The 27,515-nt window shown below is 58.7% G+C and overlaps 2 protein-coding genes across 5 annotated transcripts in view; one reads left to right on the top strand and one right to left on the bottom strand.

Moving 5' to 3' along the window:
- The first annotated feature begins 1,129 nt into the window (after nt 1–1,129).
- BHLHA15 (basic helix-loop-helix family member a15) lies at nt 1,130–5,200 on the top strand. The gene is made up of 2 exons (XM_055292383.2): nt 1,130–1,287; nt 2,006–5,200. The coding sequence occupies exon 2, from the start codon at nt 2,060–2,062 to the stop codon at nt 2,627–2,629; it is 570 nt and encodes a 189-aa protein (XP_055148358.1). The 5' UTR covers nt 1,130–1,287; nt 2,006–2,059; the 3' UTR covers nt 2,630–5,200.
- Nucleotides 5,201–5,253: 53 nt separating this feature from the next.
- Nucleotides 5,254–27,515, bottom strand: part of TECPR1 (tectonin beta-propeller repeat containing 1) — a 39,094-nt gene continuing 16,832 nt past the window's right edge. For all 4 annotated transcript variants that reach the window (XM_055292311.2, XM_055292310.2, XM_063646123.1 and 1 more), the window contains exons 10-26: nt 26,578–26,723; nt 23,227–23,717; nt 22,589–22,734; nt 21,559–21,714; nt 20,977–21,126; nt 20,719–20,876; nt 18,798–18,925; nt 17,867–17,969; nt 14,568–14,664; nt 14,363–14,442; nt 13,220–13,276; nt 12,544–12,724; nt 11,940–12,075; nt 11,235–11,327; nt 7,939–8,045; nt 7,695–7,814; nt 5,254–7,505 (exon numbers count right to left, since the gene is read on the bottom strand). In XM_055292311.2, coding sequence (XP_055148286.1) covers nt 7,392–7,505; nt 7,695–7,814; nt 7,939–8,045; nt 11,235–11,327; nt 11,940–12,075; nt 12,544–12,724; nt 13,220–13,276; nt 14,363–14,442; nt 14,568–14,664; nt 17,867–17,969; nt 18,798–18,925; nt 20,719–20,876; nt 20,977–21,126; nt 21,559–21,714; nt 22,589–22,734; nt 23,227–23,717; nt 26,578–26,723 — 2,463 coding nt within the window. In that variant the 3' untranslated portion in view covers nt 5,254–7,391. The remainder of the gene's footprint in view (nt 7,506–7,694; nt 7,815–7,938; nt 8,046–11,234; nt 11,328–11,939; nt 12,076–12,543; nt 12,725–13,219; nt 13,277–14,362; nt 14,443–14,567; nt 14,665–17,866; nt 17,970–18,797; nt 18,926–20,718; nt 20,877–20,976; nt 21,127–21,558; nt 21,715–22,588; nt 22,735–23,226; nt 23,718–26,577; nt 26,724–27,515) is intronic.

Here is a 27,515-nt window from a genome sequence, read left to right on the forward strand (position 1 = left end):
GCGTGGTGGCTCACGCTTGTAATCCCAGCACTTTGGGAGGCCGAGGCGGGTGGATCACTTGAGGTCAGGAGTTCAAGACTATCCTGGCCAACGTGGAGAAACCCCGTCTCTACCAAAAATACAAAAATTAGCCGGGCGTGGTGGTGCATGCCTGTAATCCCAGCTACTCGGGAGGCTGAGGCAGGAGAATCGCTTGAACCTGGGAGGCGGAGCTTGCCGTGAGACGAGATCATCTCGCTCCATTGCACGCCAGCTTGGGCAGCAAGAGCGAAACTCCGTCTCAAAAAAAAAAAAAAAAAAGGCGTTCCCGTGGACTGCACACCTGCCCAAGGAGCCCCCTACCCCAACTCGCGCTTCGCCCCCAGCCCGTAGGAGCCCCAGGTTCCCCTAAACATCCCTGGTGGCGGGGCGGGGGAGCCCCTGGGAGATGCCCGCGTTTTCGCGGAGCGGCTCGTCCCGGAGTGCTCCTGGGACTTGGGCTGTCTGTGCTGAACCTGAACCGGGGCTGCCCCTCCGTCCAGTGGCTCCCAGAGATCTGTTTCCCATTGGCGGAATGGGCCCGGGGCCCTGCCACGAGTGGAGAGGCCGACAAGGATCGCGGGAGGCATGGATGCGGGGGTGCTGTGTCAGGGGGAGGGTCGGGGAAAGCGGGCGGGGGGAGGCTGTCTCGGGCACGGATATGGGGTAGGCGGATGGGGAAGGTGCGGGTGGAAATTGAGGGGGAGGATGGGGAAAAGCAGGTTGTGGGGAGGCTGTCGGGGGACGGTAGGGGAGGTGGGGACGCAGGCTGTCTTGAGGGGGTTGTAGCGGGAGAATGGGGAGAGACGGATGGGGGGAAGCTGTCTCGGGGCGGTTGGGGGGCTCTCAGGGGAGGATGGGGAGAAGCGTGTGGGGGAGGCTGTCTGGGGGAACGAGGGTGGGGGGCTGTCGGGGGAGGATGGGGAGAGGCGGGCGGGGGTGGCTGTCTTGGGGGACGAGGGTGGGGGGCAGTAGGGAGAGGATGGGGAGAGGCGGGCGGGGGAGGTTGTCTATCTTGGGGGCGGGGCGGAAGCTGGGGGCGGGGCTGCGCGGCCACCTAGTCCGGGAGCCCCAGGCGCCGGCCGCCCGCCCGCCCGCAGGTGCCACCACTGCTGCCCCGCGCCCGCCGGGACACCCGGACCCCGGCCCCGCCCCTGCCCCGCCCCAAGGGCTCATTTGCATGCGTCCGCGGCCCCGCCCGGGGCGGCTAAAGCGACGTGTCCTTGTCCCCCGTGGGCAGCCTCGGCGCGTGCGGCCGCGGATCCCCAGGTAACCCGGGAGCTGGGAACTCGGGTGGGGCCGCAAGGAGGGGACCCAGGGGCAGGACCTGGCGGCGGGGTTGTGGGGGCTGTGGAGAAACCTGGCTGGGGGACCTCTGGTCTGTCTGGAGCCCCCACGGGGGCCATCCACGTGGTGGGATTGGGGGCTGCCACCAGGCCCTGGCCATTGCCGACCTTTGACCTCCACGGCTGCCCCGTGTCCGCAGCGGTTCTGGCCCCAGTGCTGTCCCTGGCACGTCCAGCGGGGCAGGACAGCGAGAGCCTGGTGGCTGGAGTCACTGCCCGCCCACGGGATGGAGTCAGTGCCGCCTCCGGCAGAGGTGCCCCCTAAGCTGGGGTGGGGGACGCATCTCAGGATGGTCTAGGCAAAGTGTCAAAGGTCACCGACCTCAGGAGGCACTTGGGGGGCAGTGAGGGGCATGAGCCAGAGAAAGATCTAGGGGTCAGGGTGAGTCACCCTGGGGGAAGGGGGACGCCGGGACAGGGACAGGTTCCAGAGGTCTGTATGAGGTAAAGCAAGGGCCTGGGTGTGTGGGGGGTCAGCCCAGGGCTAAGCGTGTGAACAGAAGGACCTCGAGTGGCGGAGCGCCAAACCCTGCCCCTGGTACCATTGCTGTCAGCAAGGAGGAAGCTGCCAGGGACGGCACCCTAGCGGGTCCCCTGGCCATGTGGGGTGACCACAGAGTGTCCTGTGTTCTGGATTTCAGCTCCAAGGGCCTCACCTCCCTGCCGCCACCTCCTAGGACAGCCAGTCCAGGGCCATGAAGACCAAGAACCGGCCCCCGCGGCGCCGGGCCCTGGTGCAGGACACAGAGGCCACCCCCGGGGAGGGGACGCCCGACGGGTCCCTGCCAAACCCAGGGCCAGAGCCGGCCAAGGGTCTGCGGAGCCGGCCGGCCCGGGCCGCAGCAGGGGCTCCGGGTGAGGGCAGGCGCAGGCGGCCAGGACCCTCGGGGCCCGGTGGCCGTCGTGACAGCAGCATCCAGCGGCGGCTGGAGAGCAACGAGAGGGAGCGGCAGCGGATGCACAAGCTAAATAACGCCTTCCAGGCCCTGCGTGAAGTCATCCCGCACGTGCGCGCAGACAAGAAGCTCTCCAAGATCGAGACGCTCACCCTGGCCAAGAACTACATCAAATCATTGACGGCCACCATCCTGACCATGTCCAGCAGCCGCCTCCCGGGCCTGGAGGGGCCGGGCCCCAAGCTCTACCAGCACTACCAGCAGCAGCAGCAGGTGGCCGGAGGCGCGTTGGGGGCCACGGAGGCCCAGCCCCAGGGCCACCTGCAGAGGTACTCCACGCAGATCCACAGCTTCCGAGAGGGCACCTAGCGCCCAGCCCTGGGTGGGGGTGGCGGTGGCTGCAGCTGCCTGGCCTGCTCCTCCCAGCCCCAGTCCCTCCAAGCCGCGAGCCCCAGATGGGCGGTGACACCCTACAAGGACGCGGCCTCAGCGGTTCCATTTTCCCCCGAACATTCAGCCACTTCCCTGGAGCAATTTTTCCTGCCCCGCTGGGGACCAGCGAGTGGCCTAGTTGCAGCTGTGGCCCTGGACAGCAGCGTGAAGCCCAAACCTCTGGGTAGGGCCCAGTCGGATCCTGATTTTTCATTGAGCCAGGCAGTTTCAGCCGGAGTTGAAAGGGCTCCTTAGCCTTGGAACTAACATCTCTTCACCCTGACTTCCTCCAGGGCAAGGGGAGATCCCAGGAAAAGGTTTACCTGCAGGTTTTCCGAGGCCAAAGCCCCAGCAAGGGACCCCCTCTCCAACCTTTGTTATAGGGCTACATGGGGCCTGGGCTCAGCGTCCTCATTTGGGGTAAACTGAGGCCCAGGACAAGCCCAGCAGAGCCCAAGGCTGCTTGGGGAGTGGGGCCAATCAGAGATGGTTGGAGCTGCCAGAAACTCTAATCAGATGACCTCAAATTCATCCTCAAACGTTGAATGGTGGGGAGGGGCTGGAGTCTCTTCCTCCCTCCTCCCGAGTGGGGGCTCCTGGATGTGTTGACCCCAGGCTGTGCCTGGTTGTGGAGGGTCTGGGGCAGGGTGTGAGGGGCGCCGTGGAGCTGGAGCAGGAGACAGGGCTGGGTGTTCCTTGTGCATCCCTTCTGGGCATGGGAGAGAAGCCCCAAGGCCCTGGGTTGCTCCCCAAGAGCGGCTCTGAGGCCTCCTGCTCAGCCCTGGCCCGTGCAGGGAACGAGTGTGCCCCCCACCCAGCCCCTGCCACCGCTGTTACTTATTCTCACTGATGTGGGGTTATATAATTGGCACCATGCTGTCTGTAGGACATTATGACGTGCTTGGGTCCTGGTTTGAGTTGGCAGCCCGTTGGGTCTGTCTGCCTGGTGGAGCCTTGGGGTGGCAGGTACGTCCCTTCCCCCACCCAGGTGCTTCATCCTCATGGCCGGGCCTGGCGGCTTGGCACGTCTCTGCTGCCCCAAGCCCAGCTTCCTTCTGCTGGGCGTTCCTGCCCCACTGGCTCTGCCGGACTTGGCTACTTGACTCTCCCCTCCTGCATGCCTCTGCCCAGAGATGTCCCAAAGGCCCTCAGGGCCAAGCCGGGCCAGGGATGTGGCTGCCACAGCTGAGACCAAGGGCTCTGGCTGGCCCGTCCCCACCCAGTGGCCTTGCCCTCCCCAAGTTGGGGGTCGTGGCGCTTGGGGTCAGGCCTAGCTATGTAAGGACACAGGTAACACCCTGAGGATCTGGCATTGGCAGCTTTAGGCCTAACTTTCCTGTTCAGGGCCCCTTAAGGTGGCCCGGGCACATTGGTTTCATTTTGATGAGACTTTATCAGAGGCCTGGTCTGGTCCTGGCCCTACTGCCTCAGCTGTCCTTCAGCACAGCTCGGGGTGGGGACTCCAGGACACTGGGTGTGCCCCTTGGGAGGGGCACTCTGGAAGGTCAGGGTGATCCACCACTGTGAGCTGAGGTTGGACGCAGCTGGGAGCTTGGGACAGAGAGAGCCCGGGGCTTCCCTGCTGCGGGGCACCTGCCCAGCGGGGACACGAGATGACAGAGACCTCCCCGGCGGGGGTACTCAGGTGCTACGAACATGGCAGCTCTTGTTTCTGGCTGAGCCATGGCCAGAGCAGGGCTCAGTCCGTCCCTGAACTTGCTGAATGGACCGACAAGCTGAGCCTGAAAGCCCAGAAGAGCCTCGGTCCAGGAGACGGAGATCTGGCCCGGTGTCCAGCGCAGCCCAGGGCTTCCTGGGGGGCAGCAGGAGGGCCTTGGGGGCACCGCCTTCAGGACAATGGCCTCAGTGGCTCTTTCTTTCTGCCCTGAACTGGCACCTGCACCTCCTCTGCTTCCTAGAGGGTGACCTGGGCCGAGCTGCCCAGTCCTTCTTTCCGAGGCCAGAGGGGATGCCCCGTGGCCACATCACCCAGCATCCTCAGCAGCCAGTCTCGCTTCGGGGTGTCCAGTGTTTCGAGGAGGAGAGGGGCCAGGGGCCAGGTCCACTCCCTTGGCTCTCCCCTTGGACCCCAAGGCCAGGATGGATTCTTTTATCCTGTGGGGACCCCCCTGCCTCGGCCATCGGGATGAGTTCCCTCAAGTCCCTGCACAAGCTGGTCAGAGACCCACATGCCATTACTGGGCTACCCCACGCGCCGTCCCCCAAGGCTGTGGACGCACCCACCCCCCGGCAGACAGGTGCCCTGAGAGCTCCGGAGGTGTGATCCCCATCCCCACCAGCGGAGAAGCCAGAATCGCGATTGTTGCGTCTGGGAAAACCCAGCTGGAGCTGAACGGCCCATGCCCCCGCTGTCATTGTGCTGAAAATGTTTCTCAAACGACCCAAATTGGCTTATTTTTTCTAATGGCCCTTTCAAAGTATTCATGAAATTGATGCTGTGTCATAAAACAAAAATAAAAGATTTCACAGCAATGTCTGCTTCAGGCACACGGGGAACCACGCGTTTTAATCAACGTATCGATAAAAAACACCAGGGCATGGACACCCCAGGGGAAATGTTTATTGAGTAAAGCATCCGAGGAAGTGATGCAGGGCAGGTAAACAGTTGGTGCTCAGCAGTGAGAGGATGCATCGCTCTGCCATTCTGCAGGTTGACGCCCTCCCCGTACCTCGCTGAGAGCCACCTGCAGACACAGCAGGCCACAGCAGAATGCACAGGTCACTGTTGTAGGGGAACAAACCGTAATGCCCAGAGAAAACCTGATAGTGAAATGTAAACAGACAGGACAGGGTGGTTCCAGGTGGCCGCCACTGCCAGGCCCTTCCCGTGATTGATCTGAGAGCTTCACAGCCGGCGGCACTGGGACCCACTTCCAGAAGCACTGGAACACCAGGTCTCTCAGATGCCCGCAGGAGGGGCCCCGGGGAGACCTTTCTCAGCATCAGCTTTTGGGTGACAAACCCCATACAGCAAAACTGTACAAATACACACAACGGACCCCCTGCCGACAGTGAGACCAGGACCCTAGGAAGGTCAGGTGCTGGTAAGTCATCCCCTCTCCAATCGAGTAGAGCCTGGGGTTGGGCTCTGATGACCTCCCGGGCAAAGTGTCCAGGTGGAGGAAGCAAACTCCCAAATGGGGCACAAAGGGATAAAAAGCAGCTGAGAGGCCGGGCGCAGTGGCTCAAGCCTGTAATCCCAGCACTTTGGGAGGCCGAGGTGGGTGGATCATGAGGTCAGGAGATCGAGACCACGGTGAAACCCCGTCTCTACTAAAAATATAAAAAAAATTAGCTGGGCGCGGTGGCGGGCGCCTGTAGTCCCAGCTACTCCGGAGGCTGAGGCAGGAGAATGGTGTGAACCCGGGAGGCGGAGCTTGCAGTGAGCCGAGATTGAGCCACTGCACTCCAGCCTGGGCGACAGAGCGAGACTCCGTCTCAAAAAAAGAAAAGAAAAAGGAGCTGAGAGATTGCGAGATGGGGTTGGGTCCACTTGGCCGACACTTTCTGCCTCGCCTGGCCAGGCCAGGCTGGGCTCTCGCCACAGGATGGAGGGTGACTGTGTGCCCTGCTCCATGTGCAGGACAGGCTGAGGGTCCCATGGCCACTGCCGACGGACACAGTACTGCTCCCCACAGAAGCCTGCAGTCTGCACCCCCCTACAACATGATTTGACATCCAAGAAGCTCGTTGCCAGCACATCTGGGGAAGGGGCCGAATGGGGGTTGATGACGATGACTGCGCACACGGATGCTGCCTCCAGCCACGGGGCAGCCTCTCGCCCTCTCCCAGCCTCCCATCTGGTGCCCCGGCCCCTCAGGGAGGAGGACATCCCTCCACTCCAGTGTTATTTCCAATCTGCGGTCTCCTTCCTTCACTTTTTTTTTTTTTTTTTTTGATATGGAGTCTCGCTCTGTTGCCCAGGCTGGAGTGCCCAGGTTCAAACGATTCTCCTGCCTCAGCCTCCCGAGTAGCTGGGATTACAGGCGCCCTCCACCACACGCCTAATTTTTTTTTTTTTGTATTTTTAGTAGAGATGGGGTTTCACCATGTTGGCCAGTCTGGTTTGAAACTCTTGACCTCAGGTGATCGGCCCACCGTGGCCTCCCAAAGTGCTAGGATTATAGGCATGAGCCACGGCGCCCGGCCTCCTTCCTTCACTTTTGAAATGAAAGCCTCTTTGCAAGTCCTGCTCTGAGAAGTGGTCACTGCACATGGTAAAGAGGCCCTGAGCCCCACGGCTGTCTCTTTTGGTCAGGGGTGGCGGGGCCCGGGTGCTGTCTGAGATGCCGGCCCAGGAGGGCTCCATCCTGGGCTCTGCTGCCCCAGGGCTGGCGTTCCTGGAGGGCTCCAGGTTCCGGGTTCTAGTCCTGGAAAGGCAGGAGGGAGAGGGGAAGGGAAGCGTGGGAGGGGCCTCTGGGAGGCGCAGCCCCAGCCCATGCCCCACACCCCGGGGACTCCTCGAAGACGGGGACACGTGCAGGAGCGTCTGCAGAGCTTCACATTTCAGGGCCGTCTCAGCCAGTGCCTCTGAAGTGGCCGCAGCCTTGGGGCCAGGTTCCCTCCTGAGTCTGCCTGGCCCACATCGCTCCCATGGTGCACACTCCAGCACAAGAATGGCTCAGCCTTGATCCCCCAAACTGGGCACCGTCCCTGCATGTAGGTGTGTGTGGGGGCCTCAGCAGCAGACGGGGCCATGGGCCTCTGGTGGGGCACTCAGCTTCTGCTCCTGGGACGAGCTCCAGGGGGCCCTGGTGGCATTGGCCCGGACAGAGATATGGTCCCAGCCTCCCTAGAAGGAGAGAGCTGCGTCACCAGGGGACTCGGGGACTTGAGGATCCTGGAGGGGCTCTGCCTGGGGGCCTCCCTGCAACCCAGACACCGGGTCCCAGGGGACGGTCCCACAGTGGCCGTCCCTGTCTTCAGCGCCCAGTGCAGGCACAAGGTGACAACACAGCCCCAGGCCGTGGGCCCCACTCACCCCGATGCCGTAGTCCCAGCCGTGGCCCTTGGGTTCGTGAGGCTGCACGCCCGTGCGATGACACACTGTCCCCCGGCTCAGGCTGTGGCTGCCCTGCACTTTGTTGGCGATCACCCAGACCTGGAGCACAGACCCCATGAAGCCCTCAGCCCCACCTGCCGTGGGACGGCTGGGCATGGGATGGGGGAGACCAGAGAGGGAACCAGAGCACCCCAAGTGCCCGATACCCCCTGAGCACCCCCACCTGGTCCAGGGGCCCCACAGACACTCGGCACACGTTGTTGGACACGTGCTCCCAGCTGGAGCCCTGCGGGTAGCTGGGTGTGATCCCTTGGCGATACCACAGGTTTCCTGGGAAGAGAAGCAGTGAGGGTCAAAGGGGAAGACCTTCCCAGCCCCTCCTGCCCGTGCGGCCCAGCAGCCGGTGGCCAGGCCCTGCTCTAACCACTTCGGGGTTTGGGACGCTGCTGGGGAGACAGGAGGGTCCTGGCCCCTGAGTCAGGGCCACAGCCTCCTCCGCTTCTCCACACTCAGGAGCCTGGGCTGCAGCCAGCTCCGCCTTCTGCACACTCGGGGCGTCCCCCGAGCCTCATAATCGCCCTATTGTGCGATTAGGCCGGCGTCCTAATCCTCTTTCTGCTGAGGCAGAAACTATGGACAAGGGAAGTCCTAGCCAGAGCAATCAGGCAAGAGAAAGAAAGAAAGGGCATCCAAATCGAAAAAGAGGAAGTCATGGTGTTTCTGTTTGCCCATGATAGGATCAAATACCTAGAAAACCCTAAAGATGCCTCCAAAAGACTCCTAGATTTGACACGAGTTCAGGAAAGTTTCAGGTTACAAAATCAATGCACACAAATTAGTAGCACTGCTACATGCCAGCAGCAATCAGGCTGAGAATCAAATTAACCCCTTTTACAACAGCTGCAAAAAATAACATAAAATACCTGGGAATGTACTTAACCAAGAAGGTGAAAGATCTCTATAAGGAGAACTACAAAACACTGCTGAAAGAAATCATAGATGACAGAAACAAATGGAAATACATACCATACTCATGGACTGATGAGTATGGGATGAATCAGTGGAAGAATCAATATCATGAAAATGATCATACTGCCTAAAACAATCTACAGATTCAATGCAATTCCTGTTAAAATACTGTCATCATTTTTTACAGAATTAGAAAAAAAAAATCCTAAAATTCATATGGAACCCACAAAGAGCCTGAATGCCCAAAGCAATTCTAACCAAAAAGAACAAATCTGGAGGCATCACATTACTGGACTTCAAATTATACTACAAGCCTACAGTAACAAAAACAGCATGGTGCTGCTATAAAAATAGGCACATAGACCAATGGAACAGAAGAGAGAACCAAGAAATAAAGCCAGACACCCACAACCAATTGATCTTTGAGAAAGCATACAAAAGCATAAATTGGGGAAAGGACACTTTATCCAATAAATGATGCTGGGAAAACTGGATAGTAGCATGTAGAATAATGAAACTGGATCCGTATCTCTCACCATATTAAAAAATCAACTCAAGATGAATCAAAGACTTACATCTAGACCTAAAATCATAAAAATTCTACAAGAAAACCTAGGAAAAACTATTCAAGGGCTTTGCCTAGGCAAAGGATTTCTGACTAAGATCCCAAAAGCAAATGCAACAAAAACAAAAATAAATAAAGGAGCCCTAATTAAACTAAAAAGTTTCTGCAGAGCAAAAGAAATAATCATCAGAGTAAACAGACAACCCACAGGATAGGAGGAAATATTTGCAAACTATGCAACTGACAAAGGACTAATCACCAGAATCTAGAAGGACTCAAACAAATCGGCGCACACACAAAAAACCGAAACCAATAATCCCATCCAAAAGTGGCCAAATGACATGAATAGACATTTCTCAAAAGAAGATATGCAGCCGGGCACAGTGGCTCACGCCTTTAATCCCAGCACTTTGGGAGGCCGAGGTGGGCGGATCACCCGAGGTCGAGAGTTCGAGACCAGCCTGACCAACATGGCGAAACCCCCTCTCTACTAAAAATACAAAAAAATTAGCCAGGCATGGTGGCGGCGACCTGTAATCCCAGCTACTCGGGAGGCTGAGACAGGAGAATCGCTTGAACCTGGGAGGCGCAGGTTGCAGTAAGCTGAGATCATGTCACTGTACTCTAGCCTGGGCAACAAGAGTGAAACTCCATCTCAAAAACAACAAAAAAAATTTTTAATGGTACATTTTACTCTATTTTTATTTTTATTTTATTTTATTTTTTGAGACAGAGTCTTGCTCTGTCACCCAGGCTGGAGTGCAGTGGCACGCCTTGGCTCACTGCAATCAATATCCTCCTCCTCCCAGGTTCAAGCAATTCTCCTGCCTCAGCCTCCTGAGTAGCTGGGATTATAGGTGCGCACCACCACACCTGGCTTTTTTTTTTTTTGAGACGGAGTCTCGCTCTGTCGCCCAGGCTGGAGTGCAGTGGCGTGATCTCGGCTCACTGCAAGCTCTGCCTCTGGGGTTCACGCCATTCTCCTGCCTCAGCCTCCCGAGTAGCAGGGACTACAGGCACCCGCCATCACGCCTGGCTAATTTTTTGTATTTTAGTAGAGACGGGGTTTCACTGTTAGCCAGGATGGTCTCGATTTCCTGACCTTGTGATCCGCCCGCCTCAGCCTCCCAAAGTGCTGGGATTACAGGTGTAAGCCACTGCACCTGGCCTAATTTTTGTGTTTTTAGTAGAGATGGGTTTCACTAAGTTGGCCAGGCTGGTCTCAAACTCCTGATCTCAAGTGATCCGCCCACCTCAGCCTCCCAAAGTGCTGGAATTATAGGCATGAGCCACTGTGCCTGGCTAATGGTACATTTTAAAATAATTGAAAGAGGGCCAGGTGTGGTAGCTCACGCCTGTAATCCCAGCACTTTGGGAGGCCGAGGTGGGCAGGTCACTTGAGGTCAGGAGTTTGAGACCAGCCTGGCCAATATGGTGAAACCCCGCCTCTACTAAAAATATAAAAATTAGCCAGGTGTGGTGGTGCGTGTCTGTAATCCCAGCTACTTGGGAGGCGGAGGCAGGAGAATCGCTTGAACTCAGTGGGTAGAGGTTGCAGTGAGCCGAGATCGTGCCACTGCACTCCAGCCTGGGAGTCAAGAGTGAAACTCCATCTTAAAATAATAATACTAATAATACTAATAACTAAAAGAGTATAATTGGATTGTTTGTAACATAAAGGCTTGAGGAGGTGGATACTCCCTTTACCCTGATGTGATTATTATGCATGGCATGCCTGTATCAAAACATCTCATGTACCCCATAAATATACACACCCACTCTGTACCCATAAAAATTAAAGTTTTTTTTTTTTTTTTTTTTGAGATAGAGTCTCGCTGTGTCATGCAGACCATGTTGGCCAGGCTGGTCTCGAGCTCCTGATCTCAGGTGATCCGCTGGCTTCAACCTCCCAAAGCGCTGAGATTACAGGTGTGAGCCACCATGCCCAGCCAAAACATTAAAAATTTAAAAAAAGAGCAACTTGCCGTTCTCATCCAGGGCGTACACCGACGTCTGCCCCACGGATACCTGCTTCAGCCTCTGTCTCGGCGGGGACGGGATGTGGTACCAGCAGTCACCTGCAAAGGGGAGGCTGACTCAGCCACGTAGCCTTCTCCTGCTCACGTGGGCCAGGTGGGGCTGTGGGCCTCGGTCCCCAGCTGCCTCTAGGATGTGTAGCCTGGTGTCAGCTGTGGGCCACACAGAGCTGACCCGTGCCCTGCCGTCCACCCGGCACTGTGCCTGGGGTCTCTGGAAGCCGTGGCGGGCTCCGATGGACTCATCTCGCCAGCGCAACACAAAGGCTTCCTGCGCAGCTCACCGTGGAGGCCCAGCCTCAGGGGCTGCCCTGCTAACCCATCCCTGTGCGGAGGGCAGCTGAGTACCAGCGTCCCCGTGTTGGACACTGGACATCTGGAGAAGAATAAGCCAGCACAGCCCGTCCTCCCGGGCGGCCACCAGACTGGTCACTGTGGAGTGGACCCTGCAGGGCCGAGACACAGGGGCCACCCCGGGAAGGGCCAGGCAGGCCTGGCTCCGGCTGCCCCATCACCCAGGTGACCACCTCCCAGTCAGTCCCAGCGGGAGGGGGACACGGCTTCTGAGGGACCCTGGCCCAGAGGGGATGTTCAGCAAACATCAGCTTGGATGGAAGGTGAACACTGCAGGGGCTCCTGGGGCGCAGCACTCACCGGCTGGCTGAGAGGGGTACACGGAGCCCCGGTAGAAGGCGGACCCGTCCCTCGCCACGGCCCACACCTGGTAGCAGGCCCCAATGGAGATGGAGGCAAAGGGCTGGTCGGTGCCAACGTGCAGCCAGGAGGAGCCCTGGGGACGGCAAGGAGGGGCGCTGAGGTCACCAGGGCCCCCACCCCCAGGGCCCCACCTCCAGGCCCAGCAGAAATGGGCCTAGTGGGTGGGCAGCACGGGTGGCTGGGGGACAGCCAGGAGTCATACAGCCCCACTCGGCTTGATCTCGGTACTTGTTGAAATCCTGGGCGCAGCTCATCCTCCTGCGAGCAGGGAAAGCGCCCCCGTGGGCGTGTGCACCTCACCGGGGTGCTGACCACCAAGGACCGGGTGCCAAAGAGCCGCGGTGTCCCCTGGGCCCACTTCTGTCACCCCCGCCCCACCGGCCTCATTCCTGGGCCAACTGCCCCAGGGCACAGGGACCCACTTGGACCACAGGCAGTGTCCACTGGTCCTAGGGGCTTGTCCTGAGCAGGGTCCGAGCCCAGCCGGCCTCCAGAGCAAGGGTCTCATTTCAGGAAGAATCTGTCTGGCTCCGGCACTCACCGCAGGGTTGAGCTCCGACACGCCCAGGCGGCACAGCACATCCCCCTTGTCGCTGATGGCCCAGAGGGCAATGCTGTGCCCACTCCCCTCGGCACTCGGGCTCTCCGGGATGATGGACACGTCCTTGAGGGCGATGGGGGGCACCTCCAGCCAGGGCCCGCTGGTCACCAGCTTGCATTTTCTGTACAGTGGAGAGGGGACACAGCCCGGGGACCCCAAGGTGACCGCCAGGCTCCAGGGCCTCTGCCCCTGGAGCCAGGAGGAGGAAAGCAGCCAACCCTGGGGCGGGTAGAAACAGGGGCCCAGAGGTGGCCTCCTCCCCACCCCCACCCCGGCCCAGCCAGGCCCAGCCAGGCCCCCACCCCCACCCCCAGCCCCAGCCAGGCCCCATTCTCTGTCCAGCTCACAGGCGGAGTGTGCCAGTGACATTTCTCTTATTTGTTCATGAAAACAAACTATTCTGAAACCAGAGAGCACTGGGAGCCTGCGGGCAGTTCCTGGGCTGACATTTACTTAGATTTGGCTTCCCTCTTCACCCTACTCCCCACTGCTTCTTCCCTTGGGACTGAGGTCAGAGGCCAGGAGATCTGGCCCGCGGTGCGGGGAACCAGAGCTCCCTCAGGGGCGGCTCCTCCAGGAGCCTGACCGTGACAGTCACCCTGCAGCCCTGCCTCACCTGGCCCAGCACCTCCTCCTCACAAAATCCTTCATCGTTTTGGACCCATGGTATGAGCTGCAAGGAGGAAGAAGATGAAATCAGGGCCACTTCATGGAAGTTTCTGGAAAGGGACCGTGCACGTAAACATTCTTGTTCTACCCGTTACAGGGCACGGGGACTGGGTGGAAGCCATGGATGAGGTTCAGAGAAGGAGGTGTCACCACGCGTGGCTCTCAGGAGGCGCTTCTCAGCTGCCCCGGTGGGGTCAGGGCTGAGTGCAGCCCCAAGGACCTGCAGGGAGGGCCTCCTGGGGGTTGGGGCCTCCCAGGGGCTGGGGGCTCCCTGGGGAAGGGGGTCGGGGGCCTCCCTGGTGCTGGAGCAGAGCAGTCACTTGTCAGGGGTCAGGCTAAGGGGACTCAGCCCTCCCCTCCCCAGGCCCCGTCAGAGCTCTGTTGGGGAGCAAGAGCCCTCAGTCAGGATGAGGCCCGAGGCTGGGCGGAGGGTGGTCCAGGAGGCCTGGCTGTGGCCGAGGGGACAGTCCTGGTCTGCTCAGAAGCCACCTGGCTCTGGGCCCCAGCTCAGGCTGTCCCGGCTCCATCTTCCAACAGGCTGAGACTGTGCTGTGAAGGGCCTGCCCACACCGTGCACCTGCGCCGCCAGGGTCCAGGGCCTTGGGGCGGCAACTGCATCTCTCCAAGGGGCTCACACTGCCCCTTCACCTAACATCTCGTGTTGGGTCCCCCAACACTCAGGGCCTGGCTCAAAGCCCCCCCCGGAGCTGAACCTGCTAAGGCTGTCAAGGCCACTCGCCCTCCTCAAGCCCCTCAGTCTGGTGCCCTGGGTGCCACCATCTGACCCTCCCAGAGCCCGTGCCTGGCACAGCAGGGATGAACGTGGCATGGGGGAGCCATGGTGCTCCTACCCGTCCCATGCATGGAGGTCAGGGGTGCCGCGTGTGCAGGGAGTGCTCCCCTGGGCCCCTCCTGGCCACTCCGCTGGCTCCTCCCGCTCCAGTAGCAGGGCTGGCACCAGGGGTCTGCTCCTTGGCCAGGCCTAGGGGGCAGGGTCTGGCCTGGAAGAGCAGTGAGGCCGGAGACCACACACTCCAGGGCCCTGACATTCAGGACCTGGCCCGAAGGCCCTGTGCAGGGAGAAGCTTACGCAGGGAAGTCGCTGGCATACTGCCACCCCTCCTGGTCCGTGCCCCCCGGAACGCTGAAATCCACGAACCAGTCGGAAACCTGGGAGGAGTGGGTCAGTGAGGATGGGAACTCCCAAATCCAGAAGGCAGTCAGAACACTCGAGGAGGGGCAAGGAGGGGTGGGAGGGCGGATTCCCAACCCCCCAGGGGGCAGCGGGGCCTCACCCAGGCCCACTGCAGGGACGGGGGCTTCGTGCCAGCCTTCGTGCACTCCTGTAGCCCTGAGGCGTCGCTCCACATGTACCGGTCCGTGGGCAGACCCCTGTGGCAGGACGACAGGGCAGGTGACGAGGGAGACTGGGGAACCAACCGGCTCACTCAAGACACCCCCATAACACCCCACAGGGAAGTACCAAGCTCCAGTCTCAGAGCCAGCCACCTCCAGGCACTCGCACTCCTAAGAGGTGACAGCCTGCTGGGCACAGTGGCTGATGCCTGTAATCCCAGCACTTTGGGAGGCCAACGTGGGCAGATCACCTGAGGTCAGGAGTTCAAGACCATCCTGGCCAACGTGGTGAAACCCCATCTCTACTAAAATACAAAAAATTAGCCGGGTGTGGTGGCGGATGCCTGTAGTCCCAGCTACTCGGGAAGCTGAGGCAGGGGAATCGCTTGAACCCGGGAGGCGGAGGTTGCAGTGAGCTGAGATTGTGCCACTGCACCACTGCACTCCAGCCTGGCGCAGAGCAAGACTTCGTCTCAAAAAAAAAGGCGGCGGGGGGGCGGGATTTGGACACAGAGACATGCATAGAGGGGAGAAGACTTTCTCTCTTTCTCTCTGTCTCTTTCTTTCTTTTCAGAGACAGGCTGTCGCTCTGTCACCCAGGCTGGAGTGCAGGGGTATGATCATAGCTCACTGCAGCCTCGAATTCCTGGGCTCAAGTGATCCTCCCAACTCAGCCTCCTGAGTAGCTGGGACTACAGACACATGCCACCACACCTGGCTAATTTATTTTGAAATGTCCTGTAGAGATGGAGTCTTGCTTTGTTGCCCAGGCTGATCTCGCCTCGCAAAGCACTGGGATTACAGGCGTGAGTCCCCACACGTGGCCACATTTCTCTTGTTCAAACCATGTGGTCTGTGGTACTTTGTTAGTGCCACCACAGGACACTCGAGTGGCAGGAAGCAGCACACAGGGCGGTTTTGGGGGCGGCTGAGGCTGAGATGCCTAGAGAACGCAGCTGGGGCATGCATTTGCGATGACCAGCTGTGGCCCTTTCAGGCCTTTCTGAGACAGATGTGGGTGCGCAGCCCTGCCCTGCCCTGCCCTGTCCTCTGTCGGAACTGAGGAGGACGTGAGGAGGGGGTGGAGATCCAAGTGTGCTGCCAGGCTGTGTGGACACTGCCCACAGCTGAGGCGGAGGTTTTCAGGATGGAAATATTTTGGCAATGTGTGCCAACCGCCTTAGAAAATCTCAAATCCCCTGATTTACTGGGGTAAACACACAGATACACAAATATTTACACACAGGGACATCCTTTAAATGGTTCCATAGGACGCTGAAAAGGTCACATATGGTCGAGAGGTCCAAGGCTGAGTAAAGTCAGATACACTGGGTCCACTCTGGGTACGGAACAGTGAGGCCATGGAGCCACCTCCCTGTGCCTGGCCTTGTCTGCCCCCAACACGGACACACAGATGGCTGGAAGGCCACACCCCACATGCTAATCGCAGTTGCTGTCTTTGGCTGGTGAGATTAGAGTCGTCAGAGAGTTTGTTGTTTCTATTACTAAGTGTTTATTTCGTCAGTTTGGAAAAGGCAAAAGTGGAGGCCAGGCGCGGTGGCTCACGCCTGACGATGCCTGTAATCTCAACACTTCGGGAGGCTGAGGCGGGCTTCGGGAGTTCAGGAGTTGGAGACCAGCCTGACCAACATGGTGAAATCCTGTCTCTACTAAAATACAAAAATCAGCCAGGTATGGTGGTGCGTGCCTGTAATCCCAGCTACTCGGGAGGCTGAGGTAGGAGAATCGCTTGAACCTGGGAGGCAGAGGCTGCAGTGAGCCAAGATTGCACCACTGCACTCCAGCCTGGGCGACAGAGTGAGAGTGTGTCTCAAAAAACAAAACAAAACAAAACAAAACCAAAGAAAAGCAGGAGAGGAAATCAACTGCATTTCTTTAGACAGCCTCAAAAAGTTAAAAAAAAAATTTAAAACTTTGAATATGCCACTTATAATAGTGTCCAAAAATATGAAATACCGTCTAATAAAAGATGTCAAAGCTCCAGTATAGAAAACTACAGGTCAGGAGTGGTAGCTCACACCTATAATCCCAGCACTTTGGGAGGCCGAGGCGGGTGGATCATGAGGTCAGGAGTTCGAGACCAGCCGGACCAACATGGTGAAACCCCGTCTCTACTAAAAATACGGAAATTAGGCCGGGCGCGGTGGCTCACGCTTGTAATCCCAGCACTTTGGGAGGCCGAGGCGGGCAGATCACAAGGTCAGGAGATCGAGACCACGGTGAAACCCCGTCTCTACTAAAAAATACAAAAAATTAGCCGGGCGTGGTGGCGGGCGCCTGTAGTCCCAGCTACTCGGAGAGGCTGAGGCAGGAGAATGGCGTGAACCCGGGACGCGGAGCTTGCAGTGAGCCGAGATTGTGCCACTGCACTCCAGCCTGGGCGAAAGAGCAAGACTCCGTCTCAAAAAAAAAAAAAAAAAAAAAAAAAAATACGGAAATTAGCCAGTCACGGTGGCGCGTGCCTGAAATCCCAGCTACTTGTTAGGCTGAGGCAGGAGAATCGCTTGAACCTGGGAGGCAGAGGTTGCAGTGAGCCATGATCACGCCACTGCACTCCAGCCTGGGTGACAGAGTAAGAGTCAGTCTCAAAAAAAAAAAAAAAAAAAAGAAAACAAAAGTACAAAACCTTTCTTTCTTCTATCTCTGGTGCTTGAATCAGGAACAGAATCTTATTAAGAAGGAATTACATACATTTCTTGGAGGTAGAAACTTTGTCAATACAGTTAGAGACTTTCGGCTGGGCGCGGTGGCTCATGCCTGTAATCCCAGCACTTTGGGAGGCTAAGGTGGGCAGATCACTTGAGGTCAAGAGTTCAAGACCAGTCTGGCCAACATGATGAAACCCCATCTCTACTAACGATATAAAAAATTAGCTGGGCGTTGTGCCAGGCGCCTGTAATCCCAACTATTTGGGAGGCTGAGGCAGGAGAATTGCTTGAACCCAGGAGGCGGAGGTTGCAGTGAGCTGAGATCATGCCACTGCACTCCAGCCTGGGTGACAAAGCAAGACTCTGTATTTAAAAAAAAAAAAAAAAAAAAAAAAAAGATTCAAGGAAAAAGAAACCTCAGTGAGTGATAAGATCTGGTTAGTTTCCTGCTGGGGGCCTGACACCAGGCTCTACCGGACTCCATGCTATGGTGGATGTTGCTGTCCTGTCTTTGCCAGGACTAAGGCCTGTGCCAGGCAGCATCCTGGCCGGGCACCTGTGCCACTTACCTGCTGGTGTAGCCTGTGACGGGGTTCCAGCGCTGGTTCTCATAGATGTGAACACACTTCACGTCTGACTGCGTGTAGATGTTACTGGTGCTGCTGGCCAGGCCTGTGGGGAGAGGTGGCTGCTGGGACCGAGGCCACATATGCTCTGCTTGGGACTCCGGCACAGAATCTGAAGCACAGATTCCCAGAGAGACGGGGAGGGCGGGCTGGAGCCAGGTCAGCAGTGAGGGGCAAACAGTCCTGTTGAGCTTATCTCACGGGGGTCGGCCTGGCTTGGGTTTTCTCCTCTGGGACTGTGATTATTCTGGGATTGCGCAACCTCGATGAGCACAGCCTGCTGTGCATTAAAACTCCCATCCACACCCCTCCAGCAACTCTTCCCACCTTGCCCTCCTACTTAGCACCAGGAAGGCATGAGGCCCACCCAGCTCACTCTGTGTTACCAAAGGCACCTGGGACCATCAGCGTAACCTCTGTGAGCCCCGGCTTCCTCACTTGTAAAATGAAGACAGAGGTCACTTCTGCCTCACACACAGGGAAGCTGGAAAGCCTGCTCAGATATGCGTTCCTGGGGTGTCAGGGGACCACAGTTCTCTGGGGTTAGCTGCTCCCCCATGGGGCATGTGAGCTGTGGCCTGGAACGCCCCGTTTCGGTGTCTGTTTCTGCCTTCGTTTTCCAGTAGGAACAGAGGGACCCTGGCTCCTAGAAATTGGGAGGCCACAGAAGTTCAGCGAGTGCCTACCCTGAAGGAAGAACATACCTCAATACCTCCTCGGTGGAGGCTGGCAGTGGTGAAGGTCACCTGTCAGCCAGCTGTTAGCCGAGTGTGAACACTGGGACAGTGGCCCTGGCCTTGGGCAGGGAACCCAGACGGGGACTAGAGGAAAGAATGCCCAGGAAGGCTCCGGGGGGGCCACGGGCTGCCCTCACCTTGGAAGCAGCCGCCTCCATAGCCACCTGTGTACACCCAGGCCGTGTGGTCATAGCCGATGCCCCACACCACGCCCCGGCTGTTGGCCTCCACCATCTGCAGGTGGCCTCCCATCTGCCGCCAGAACCTGGAAGGATGGGAGAGGGCAGGTGCAAACCCCTCAGGCGCCACCTTCCAACCCTGCCTGGCCGCCCTTTTGTTCCATGCCCTCCCGTGGTTCTGGGATTTTCCCAGCCCTCAGTCTCCAAGCACAGACCATTGACCCTGCCTGACCTCCACGTTCATATTAATCAACGCTAAAGAGACTCAGCCCAAGAGAGGTGCAGGGTCTTGGCACTGGGGCTGTGCAGGTCAGACCGTCTCCACGGGCTGAGAGTCTTCTGGAACCCACTCACTTCAGCCCCATGGTGACATGGAGGGGGATGAGGCCAGCGGCGTGTTTCACAGGGCCCCTTGGGGTCTGGGACCTGGGGGAACGGGCTGGCCACAGTGGCAGGTGCAGCCAGGCTTGAATGTCACAGAGCAGAGCCGGCCATGACGTCTAATCCTCTGCATGAGTGACAGCACAGCCCTTGGGCTTCCAGGGTGTCGGCGGGAGGCGGCGCCAGCACAGCATGGCCTCCTGGGTGGGCAGAGTGCAGGCTGCCGCCGGTGCAGGTCACAGCCTCCTGCAGCCGAGGCCCTGTCACTGTCACTGTCACCAGAGGTGGTCTGAATCCTCTCGCAGGATACTGCTCTCCCCTCCTGCAGCCAGGGCTTCTGGCCAGCCCCCGTGCCCATGGGTAATGAAGCCCGGGACCTCGTCAGCTTGGGAACACCCCCGGGGCAGCCTCTGTCCCACAGGGGACAGAACCATAGCCCCCATGTCCCCTGCCGGGCCCTCCTCCTCAGGACTCAGCTCAGATCACCCCCAGGGAACTTCATTCCCTCTTTGTGGCTTTTTTTTTTTTTTTTTCTGAGACAGGGTCTCCCTGTGTTGCCCAGGCTGGAGTGCCGTGGTGTGGGTGTGATCACACCTCACTGCAGCCTTGAACTCCTGGGCTCAAGTGATCTTCCCACCTCAGCCCTCCCGGTAGCTGGAACTACAAGTGCATGACACCATGCCTTGCTAATTTTTTAAATTTTTTGGTTTCTTTTTTTTTTTTTTTGTAGAGACGAGTCTGGCTATGTTGCCCAGGCTGGTCTTGAACTTCTGACCTCAAGTGATCCTCTTACCTCAGCCTCCCAAAGTGATGAGATTGCAGGCATGAGCCAACCTGCCTAGCCCCGCCTTGTGTCTCTCAATGTCCCCAACAGAACAATGCCTCCTAGGCTTGTGCGCCCAGCCCTGCCCTCACCCCACTCCAGCCTGGCTACCCCGGGTCCCCCAGGTCCGGTCTCCACCGGCACTTACCAGTGCCAAAAGTCAAGTCCTCTCTCCACCCACTCCTGCTGGACTTTGACCCCACCAACTCTGCCTTGACCACGCCCCCAAACTTTCCTCCCACAGTGGTTCTCTCCTCTCTGCCCCCAGGCCCCGGGCCACCCACTCAGCAGGGGCTCAGCCGGAGCTGGAGGCGGCTGAGCGCCCGGTCTGTGCCCTGGGCAGGTGGAGAGACGTGGCTGCTTTGCTATGGCCTGGAAGCCCCCTGGGGTGAAGGATTGTGCCCCTCACCCACACTCCACGTTCCTCCCGATGCTCAGAGGCTGCTGGGCGGCACTGACCCACCCTGGGCCCAGTGGGGCTTCTGGTTCCCCCTCTTGGGGTCTTTGGACAGGCCCAGGGGGACTTGGGGGCCTGGGAACCAGTGGCCGTGCCTCTGGCCGGTCAGCGAGAAGCTTGACCCTGCGTGGACTCCAGTCCTCTGGAACCCCCTTCTGTAACCACGAGCTCGGGGTGAGGCCAGGCCCCAGACCCCACCCGGAGTGCGGCCCACTCACATCTGGTCGCAGGGCAGGGGGTGCTCGTGGGCCTCCAGGTCCGGACTGGGCTCGCTCACGAAGATGTCCCCCTTGCAAGTGATGGACCAGATGGCCTGCGGGGACGGGCGGCCCTGCACCTTCCGGCTCTCGCAGCAGGACAGGCTGAGCAGGGCGAGCTGGCGTGGCACAACGCCGGTCACTGCTGAGCAGGCCAGGCCAGGCTGCCCCACCATGGCTGTCCCTCCTCCAGGCCTGAGGGGACCACCGCCCACTCACCCAGTCATTCATGTCCTGCTCGGTGGTGGCAGCCAGACGCACCGGCCACCTCTGCCGTGTCCGCTCGGGGGTGTACAGGGCAAAGGAGTGCTTGGTCTCGTTCAGCACTGGGACCAGCGCCACCACCTCATTCAGGAATATGTGGATGTACTGTTCACAGAGCAGGCGCCCGGCAGGGCTGTCACCCAGGGCAGGAGGCCTCTGGAGGGCGACCCCCACTGTGCTTCACCCTGGGACCCTGGCCCTCGGACACCCTCTCTCGTGGCACCCCCAGCCCTGCCCCCTCCCCTGGGTACCCCCAGCCCTGCCCCCTCCCTTGGTACTTCATTTCTGTACCCCCTCCCCTGGGCACCCCCACTTCTGTACTCCTTCTCCTGGTACCCCCATTTCTGTACCCCTCCCTCGGGCACCCCCATTTCTGTACCCCCTCCCCTGGGCACCCCCATTTCTGTACTCCATCTCCTGGGGCACCCCCATTTCTGTACCCCCTCCCCAGGCACCCCCATTTCTGTATCCCTCCCCTGGCACCCCAGCCCTGTGTGTCCCCTCCCTGGCCCCATCTCCTGTGGGACCCACGGGCACCTTCTTCTCCTCGTGGACCACGTAGTAGATGAAGAGGATGCTGTCCCGGGCGCCGTCGTGCCCCGTGAACTGCTCCAGGGCCACGCGCACGTCCACCCACTTGTGGGGCTTCCAGTCGCACCACCACTGCAGCGCCCCGGTCTTCACCCACACCGACTGCGCAGGCCGGGGCAGTGGACACCATCACAGGCAGGCCCGGGGTGCCAGGGGAGGAGGGCGGGGCTGGGGGTGCCCAGAGGAGGAGGCAGGGCTGGGGTAGGGCCCACCCAGCACTCCCAGCTGTCAGCCCAGCTCCCCCTACGCTAATGATAACAGTGACGCTGTCGGACACCCGATAGGTGCAGGCTGAGCCAGGGCTGTTCCGTACAATCTCCTCTCTCTCAAACAGCCTGAGAGTGGGCACTGCCATCCCGCCTTCTGCATGGGGAGACAGGCTCGGGAGGTTCCGTGCCTGGCTTGGTGTCACAGAGTGAGCCAGCAGCAGAGCTAGAACTCAAACCACAGCCTACCCGTGTCCAGGGGCCTTTGGAATGAGGCGGGTCACATGCTCTGTGTGACTTCCCTGTCACCCCCACACTTGACTGTGAGCCTCTGAGGGCCGGGCTCTGCCACAGGACAGTGGGGCAGAAGCAGGGTCGGCCCAGGGGTGGGGTCTCTGGCCGCCCTCTGTGCTAACTCCTTGCAATCACACGCTACACCCCTGGGCGCCCGGGGTTCCCTCCAGCAGGGAGAGGATGACGTGGTTCCCCTCCCTGGCCACCCTCCCCTCCCCACCCACCACCCTCTGAGGTTGCTGCCGTCTCTGGGTCCCCAGGGCCTCCAACGAGTCCGGAACACAGTGGGGCCCAAACCAAAGTCTTCAGGATGGATGAAGAAAGCCTGAGCTCATTTCTCTATGCCTGCATCTGGGCGGGAGACCGGGGGATGCAGGCATCCATCTGTTTCTCTCAGAGCTGGTACACAGCAGGCGCTCAATGAATGATTGCTGGAAAAAAAAAAAAAATGCGTGCGCAGCCACCGGGGCGCCCACCTGCTCCACGGCCTGCTCGTAGTGTCTGAAGTTCTCCAGCTCCCGCTTGGTCCTTTCCGTGAGCTGCTGGAAGATCTGCTTCCTCCAGGCAGCGGTCTGGGCCGGCGTGATGGACAGGGACAGCATGTGTACCGAGGAGGACAGGCCTGTGGGGCAGACAGAGCCTCAGGGCCGGGGCACCGTCCTGCCCAGCTGGGCAGGAAGCCACGGCGCTCCCCTCCACCAAATCAGCCCTTTCTAGCTCAAAAGCTATGCTCTCTGTTAAGCCTCCTTCCACCCTTCGCCCTGATGGACAAGTTGCTCAGAGGGCGGACAAGTTGCTCAGAGTTAGCACAGAGGGTGGCCAGAGACCCCCAGTAATTCAGCCTGGAAAGCGGCCACCGCCGCTAGCACAGGGGAGGGGCTGCAGACAGGGGAAGGGGCACCGGCCACTGTGCTTCCAGGTCCTGACCGCCTTGGGCTGGTCTCCAGAGGCCACAGAGGAGTGCAATGTCTGGCTCAGGGCTGCTGAGCACAGTGAGGCGTCCAGGGAGGACAGCAGGCCTGCCCAAGCCCCCCCACCCCGGCCTCCTCCCACACCCCACACCCCCAGGGCACCTGGCCATGTGGATGCCCCCAGGTCCTGCAGGAGCCCTTACCCGCCTGGACAGTGAACCACCTGGGCATGGCACATGCCTCCACCACGCAGCCGCCTCCTGACACCCAGGCCCACAGCGGGTGGTCATCCACCCCATACGGCTCCTCCAAGCCCAGCGGGAGGAGCCCCAGCGAGGAGAGGCTGGTGGTCTCGGGGAAGCCAGTGGCCGAGTGGCTGGGCACTTTCTTGGGCTCCTTGAGGTCAATATTGGTCCAGGGCAGCTCAGCAGGGGTGGGGGCCGGGCCGGGGTGTGTGTTGGGTCTGGCCTCCCTGCTGCCCTCGGCTGGGCAGGCATCCTCCACGGTATCTTCTGTGGTCCTGCCAGCCCCTGGGCCTGAGGCTGAGTTCCCCGTGGCATTCTTGGAATCGTCTAGAGGCTCTGCAGGGAGAGGCTGGCCAGGCCCCGGTCTCTCGACTTCCGAGGAAGCATCGGTGTCACTGGGGGCAGACTCGCCACTACCCCTCACCTCGTCACCGAAGAAGCAGCCGGCACTGGGGACAAATCAGGCCAGACCCATCACTCCCTTGCAGGGGAACAGGCGCTGTCAGGCAGGCCTGGCTCCAGCATGCTCCACCATGACTGCCTGTGGAACCTTGGGCAAGCCAGAACCTCTCTGAACTCCTGTCTCTTCCTCTGTGCAAGGTATACATCAGCACCTGCTTCCAGGGAGCTGAAACCTGGGCCACCCTGCAGACCAATCACATCGACATATCTGAGAGTGAAGATCTAGAATTACTATTTCTTTGTTTTTTTGAGACAGAGTCTCACTGTCAGCCAGGCTGGGGTGCAGCGGCACAATCTTGGCTCACTGCAACCTCTGCCTCCCAGGTTCAAGAGATTCTCCTGCCTCTGCCTCCCAAGTAGCTGAGAGATTACAGGCATGCACCACCACGCCTGGCTAATATTTGTATTTTTAGTAGAGACGGGGTTTCACCTTGTTGGCCAGGCTGGTCTTGAACTCCTGACCTCAAGTGATCCGCTGGCCTCAGACTCCCAAAGTGCTGGGATTACAGGCGTGAGCCACCGTGCCCGACCATAAACCTCTTTTCTTTATAAAAGACCAGCTTCAGGATTCCCTTATAGCAACACAAAATGGACTAAAACGTGTTTTCAAGCCTCTTGGGTATACACCCAGCAGTGGATGTGCTGGCTCACAGGGCAGTTCTGGGTTTCATGTCTTGAGGAATTGCTAAATTGTTCTCCACAGTGGCTGTACCATTTCACATTCCTACCAGCAGTGTATGACGGTTCCAATTTCTCCATGTTCTCACTAGCATTTGTTATTGTCTTTTTTTTTTTGAGACAGTCTTTCTCTGTTGCCGAGGCTGGAGTGTAGTGACGTGATCATAGCTCACTGCAGCCTCGACCTCCTGGGCTCATGTGATCCTCCCACCTCTGCCTCGTAAGTAGCTAGGGCTACAGGCCCATGCCACTGCACCCAGATAATTTTTTTTTTAATTCTTGTAGAGATGGGGTCTCACTATGTTGTCCAGGCTGAACTTGAACTCCTGGGCTCAAGCGATCCTCCCACTTTGGCCTCCCGAAGTGCTGGGATTGCAGGTGTGAGCTACCGCACCCAGCCTTGCCTTTCTTCCATTGACTTTTCACTCTCTTGATAATGTCCTTTTGATTCACAAAAGTTTTTAATTCTGATGATGTCCAATTTATCTGTATTTCCTCATTGCCTATGCTTTTGGTGTCATATCTAAGAAGCCATCGCTAACCTCAAAGTTATAAAGATTTGGCATCTGTAGTTTTTGAAGCTTCTCAGCTGATTCTAATGTGCTTTCCAGTTTAAGAATTAACAGCTGGGGCCAGGCGCGGTGTGGCTCACGCCTGTAATCTCAGCACTTTGGGAGGCCAAGGCGGGAGGATCACAAGATCAGGAGATCGAGACCATCCTGGCTAACATGGTGAAACCCCATCTCTACTAAAAATACAAAAAATTAGCCGGGTGTGGTGGCGGGTGCCTGTAGTCCCAGCTACTTGGGAGGCTGAGGCAGGAGAATGGTGTGAACCCAGGAGGCGGAGCTTGCAGTGAGCCAAGATCGCGCCACGGCACTCCAGCCTGGGCGACAGAGCGAGACTCCGTCTCAAAAAAAAAAAAAAAAAGAACTACCAGCTGGCCGGGTGTGGTAGCTCACACCTGTAATCCCAGCACTTTGGGAGACAGAGGTGGGAGGGTCACTTGGGGTCAGGAGTTCAAGACCAGCCTAGCCAACATGGGGAAACCCTGTCTCTACTAAAAATACAAGAATTAGCCAGGTGTGGTGGTGAATACCTGTAATCCCAGCTACTTGGAAGGCTGAGGTGGGAGGATCACTTGGGCCCAGGAGTTTGAGGCTGCAGTGAGCCATGATCACGCCACTGCACTCCAGCCTGGATGACAGAGTGAGACTGTCTCAAAAAAAAAAAAAAAAAAAAAAAAAACAATCTGAGCAGACTAAACCCTCAGGTGACACATGAGCAAACGCCTGCCCTGGCCCTGGCCCTCTGGGCTGACAGCACAGCAGGGTGGCAACCATCAGCCTCAGGGCATAGAGGGGTGTGGACCAGGGGCTAGGGAGGGTCACAGCTACAGGTGGGAACAATGTGGACGGTTGCAGAGCCCGGGCCCTGAGTGTCATCTCCATCCACGCCTATGATGTGGACATGCCTGCTGCAGAGCTGAGCTGTCCCCAGCTTATCCACTGAGTCGCCTGCCTGTGCTCTCACGGCCGGTGGGCAGAGCTGGGGCTTGTCCACGCTCTTTAGACCCACGGACCACCAGGTGCAGCCCCAAAACTGCAGCAGCATCACCTGGGGGCTGGTGAGAAATACCAAGTCTCAAACAGAAACTCAGGGTGAGACCCGGAGATCAAAGTCTGAACAAACCCTCCAGGAGACCCCGATGTCTGAGTCTGAGACCACTGCTGCAGGCTAAGCAGAGACCCTCTGTCTTGTCCTTGTTTCCCCTGGACAGAGGGGCCTTTACTTCTACCCCAGAGAAACTGTTTCTGCCCCAGATCTTCAGCCTTTAGACCCAATGGGACAACCTAGCTCAGGGTCAAGCCTCACCTCCATCACGATGGCCCAGCCTTACCCTGCTCCCAGATGCTGCCATCAGCAGCCCAGAGTGTGTCAAACACCTCCAGTGGCCACCCCGGGCTGCCCCCAGGACCTCCTCTCTGTGGGACCGAGCCAGGAGGGCTTCGGCTCTTGTGGCTCTTGTGAGTAGAGACCCATTTTCTCCTGCCTGGGACAAGTCCCGGGACCCAGTAGGGCAGGTGGCAGCCTCTTCTGGACATGACCATCTAGGATCAGACAGCCCATCCTAGCCTGACTCCTGCGCACCCTGCCACCCCCGGTCACCTGAGGAGACTAGACGAGCTGCCAGAGTATGACCGGTCACACTCTCGGGCCGCGACAATGGCCTTCCAGGTCTTCCCGCTGAGCTCACTGGGGGTGACACCCTGCCGGAAGTACACGGCTCGGTCCTCACAGCCAATGCCCCACACCTGGAAGAGAGAGGCTGTGTTCTGAGGAAGCTGGGCGCAGGCCCGGGGGCTCCTCTCGCTTCCTAGGGGTGCAAAATGCAGACAGGGTCCTCCATGTGCAGGTGTGTGTGGGCTGGGAAGGTCCATGCTGGGGCTGTGTGGTGGGCACAGAGGTCAAACACTGGAGAGGGGCTCAGGAGAAGCTGCAACCTGGTCCCGTCTCCCTGACCTCAGGCAGACCCAGGGTTTCAAGGTGACAAGGTCCAGGGGAAGAGGCGGGGCTGGGGGACGCTGTGTTAGGAAATGAGGTTCACCTGCCTCCCTGTCTTGCGTGTGCCCTCTGGTGGGAAGCAGATGCCCCCAGTGAACCCAGAGGTGGTCCTGGTTTTGTTGTCTTTGTTTTTGTTGTTGAGACAGAGTCTTGCTCTGTTGCCCAGGCTGGAGTGCAATGATGCAATCTTGGCTCACTGAAACCTCCGCCTCCAGGGCTCAAGTGATTCTCCTGCCTCAGCCTCCCCAGTAGCTGGGATTACAGGCTCCCATCACCATACCCGGCTAAGTTTTATTTTGTTTTGTTTTGGAGATGGAGTCTTGCTCTGTTGCCCAGGCTGGAGTGCAGTGGCGTGATCTCACTGCAACCTCTGCCTCCCAGCTTCAACCGATTCTCCTGCCTCAGCCTCCAGAGTGGCTGGGATTACAGTCACGTGCTATCACGCCCAGCTAATTTTTGTATTTTTAGTAGACACGAGGTTTCACTGTGTTGGCCAGGCTGGTCTCAAACTCCTGATCTCAGGCGATCCACCCACTTCGGCC

Source organism: Symphalangus syndactylus, chromosome 9, assembly GCF_028878055.3.
Source record: "Symphalangus syndactylus isolate Jambi chromosome 9, NHGRI_mSymSyn1-v2.1_pri, whole genome shotgun sequence".
NCBI lineage: Eukaryota > Metazoa > Chordata > Mammalia > Primates > Hylobatidae > Symphalangus > Symphalangus syndactylus.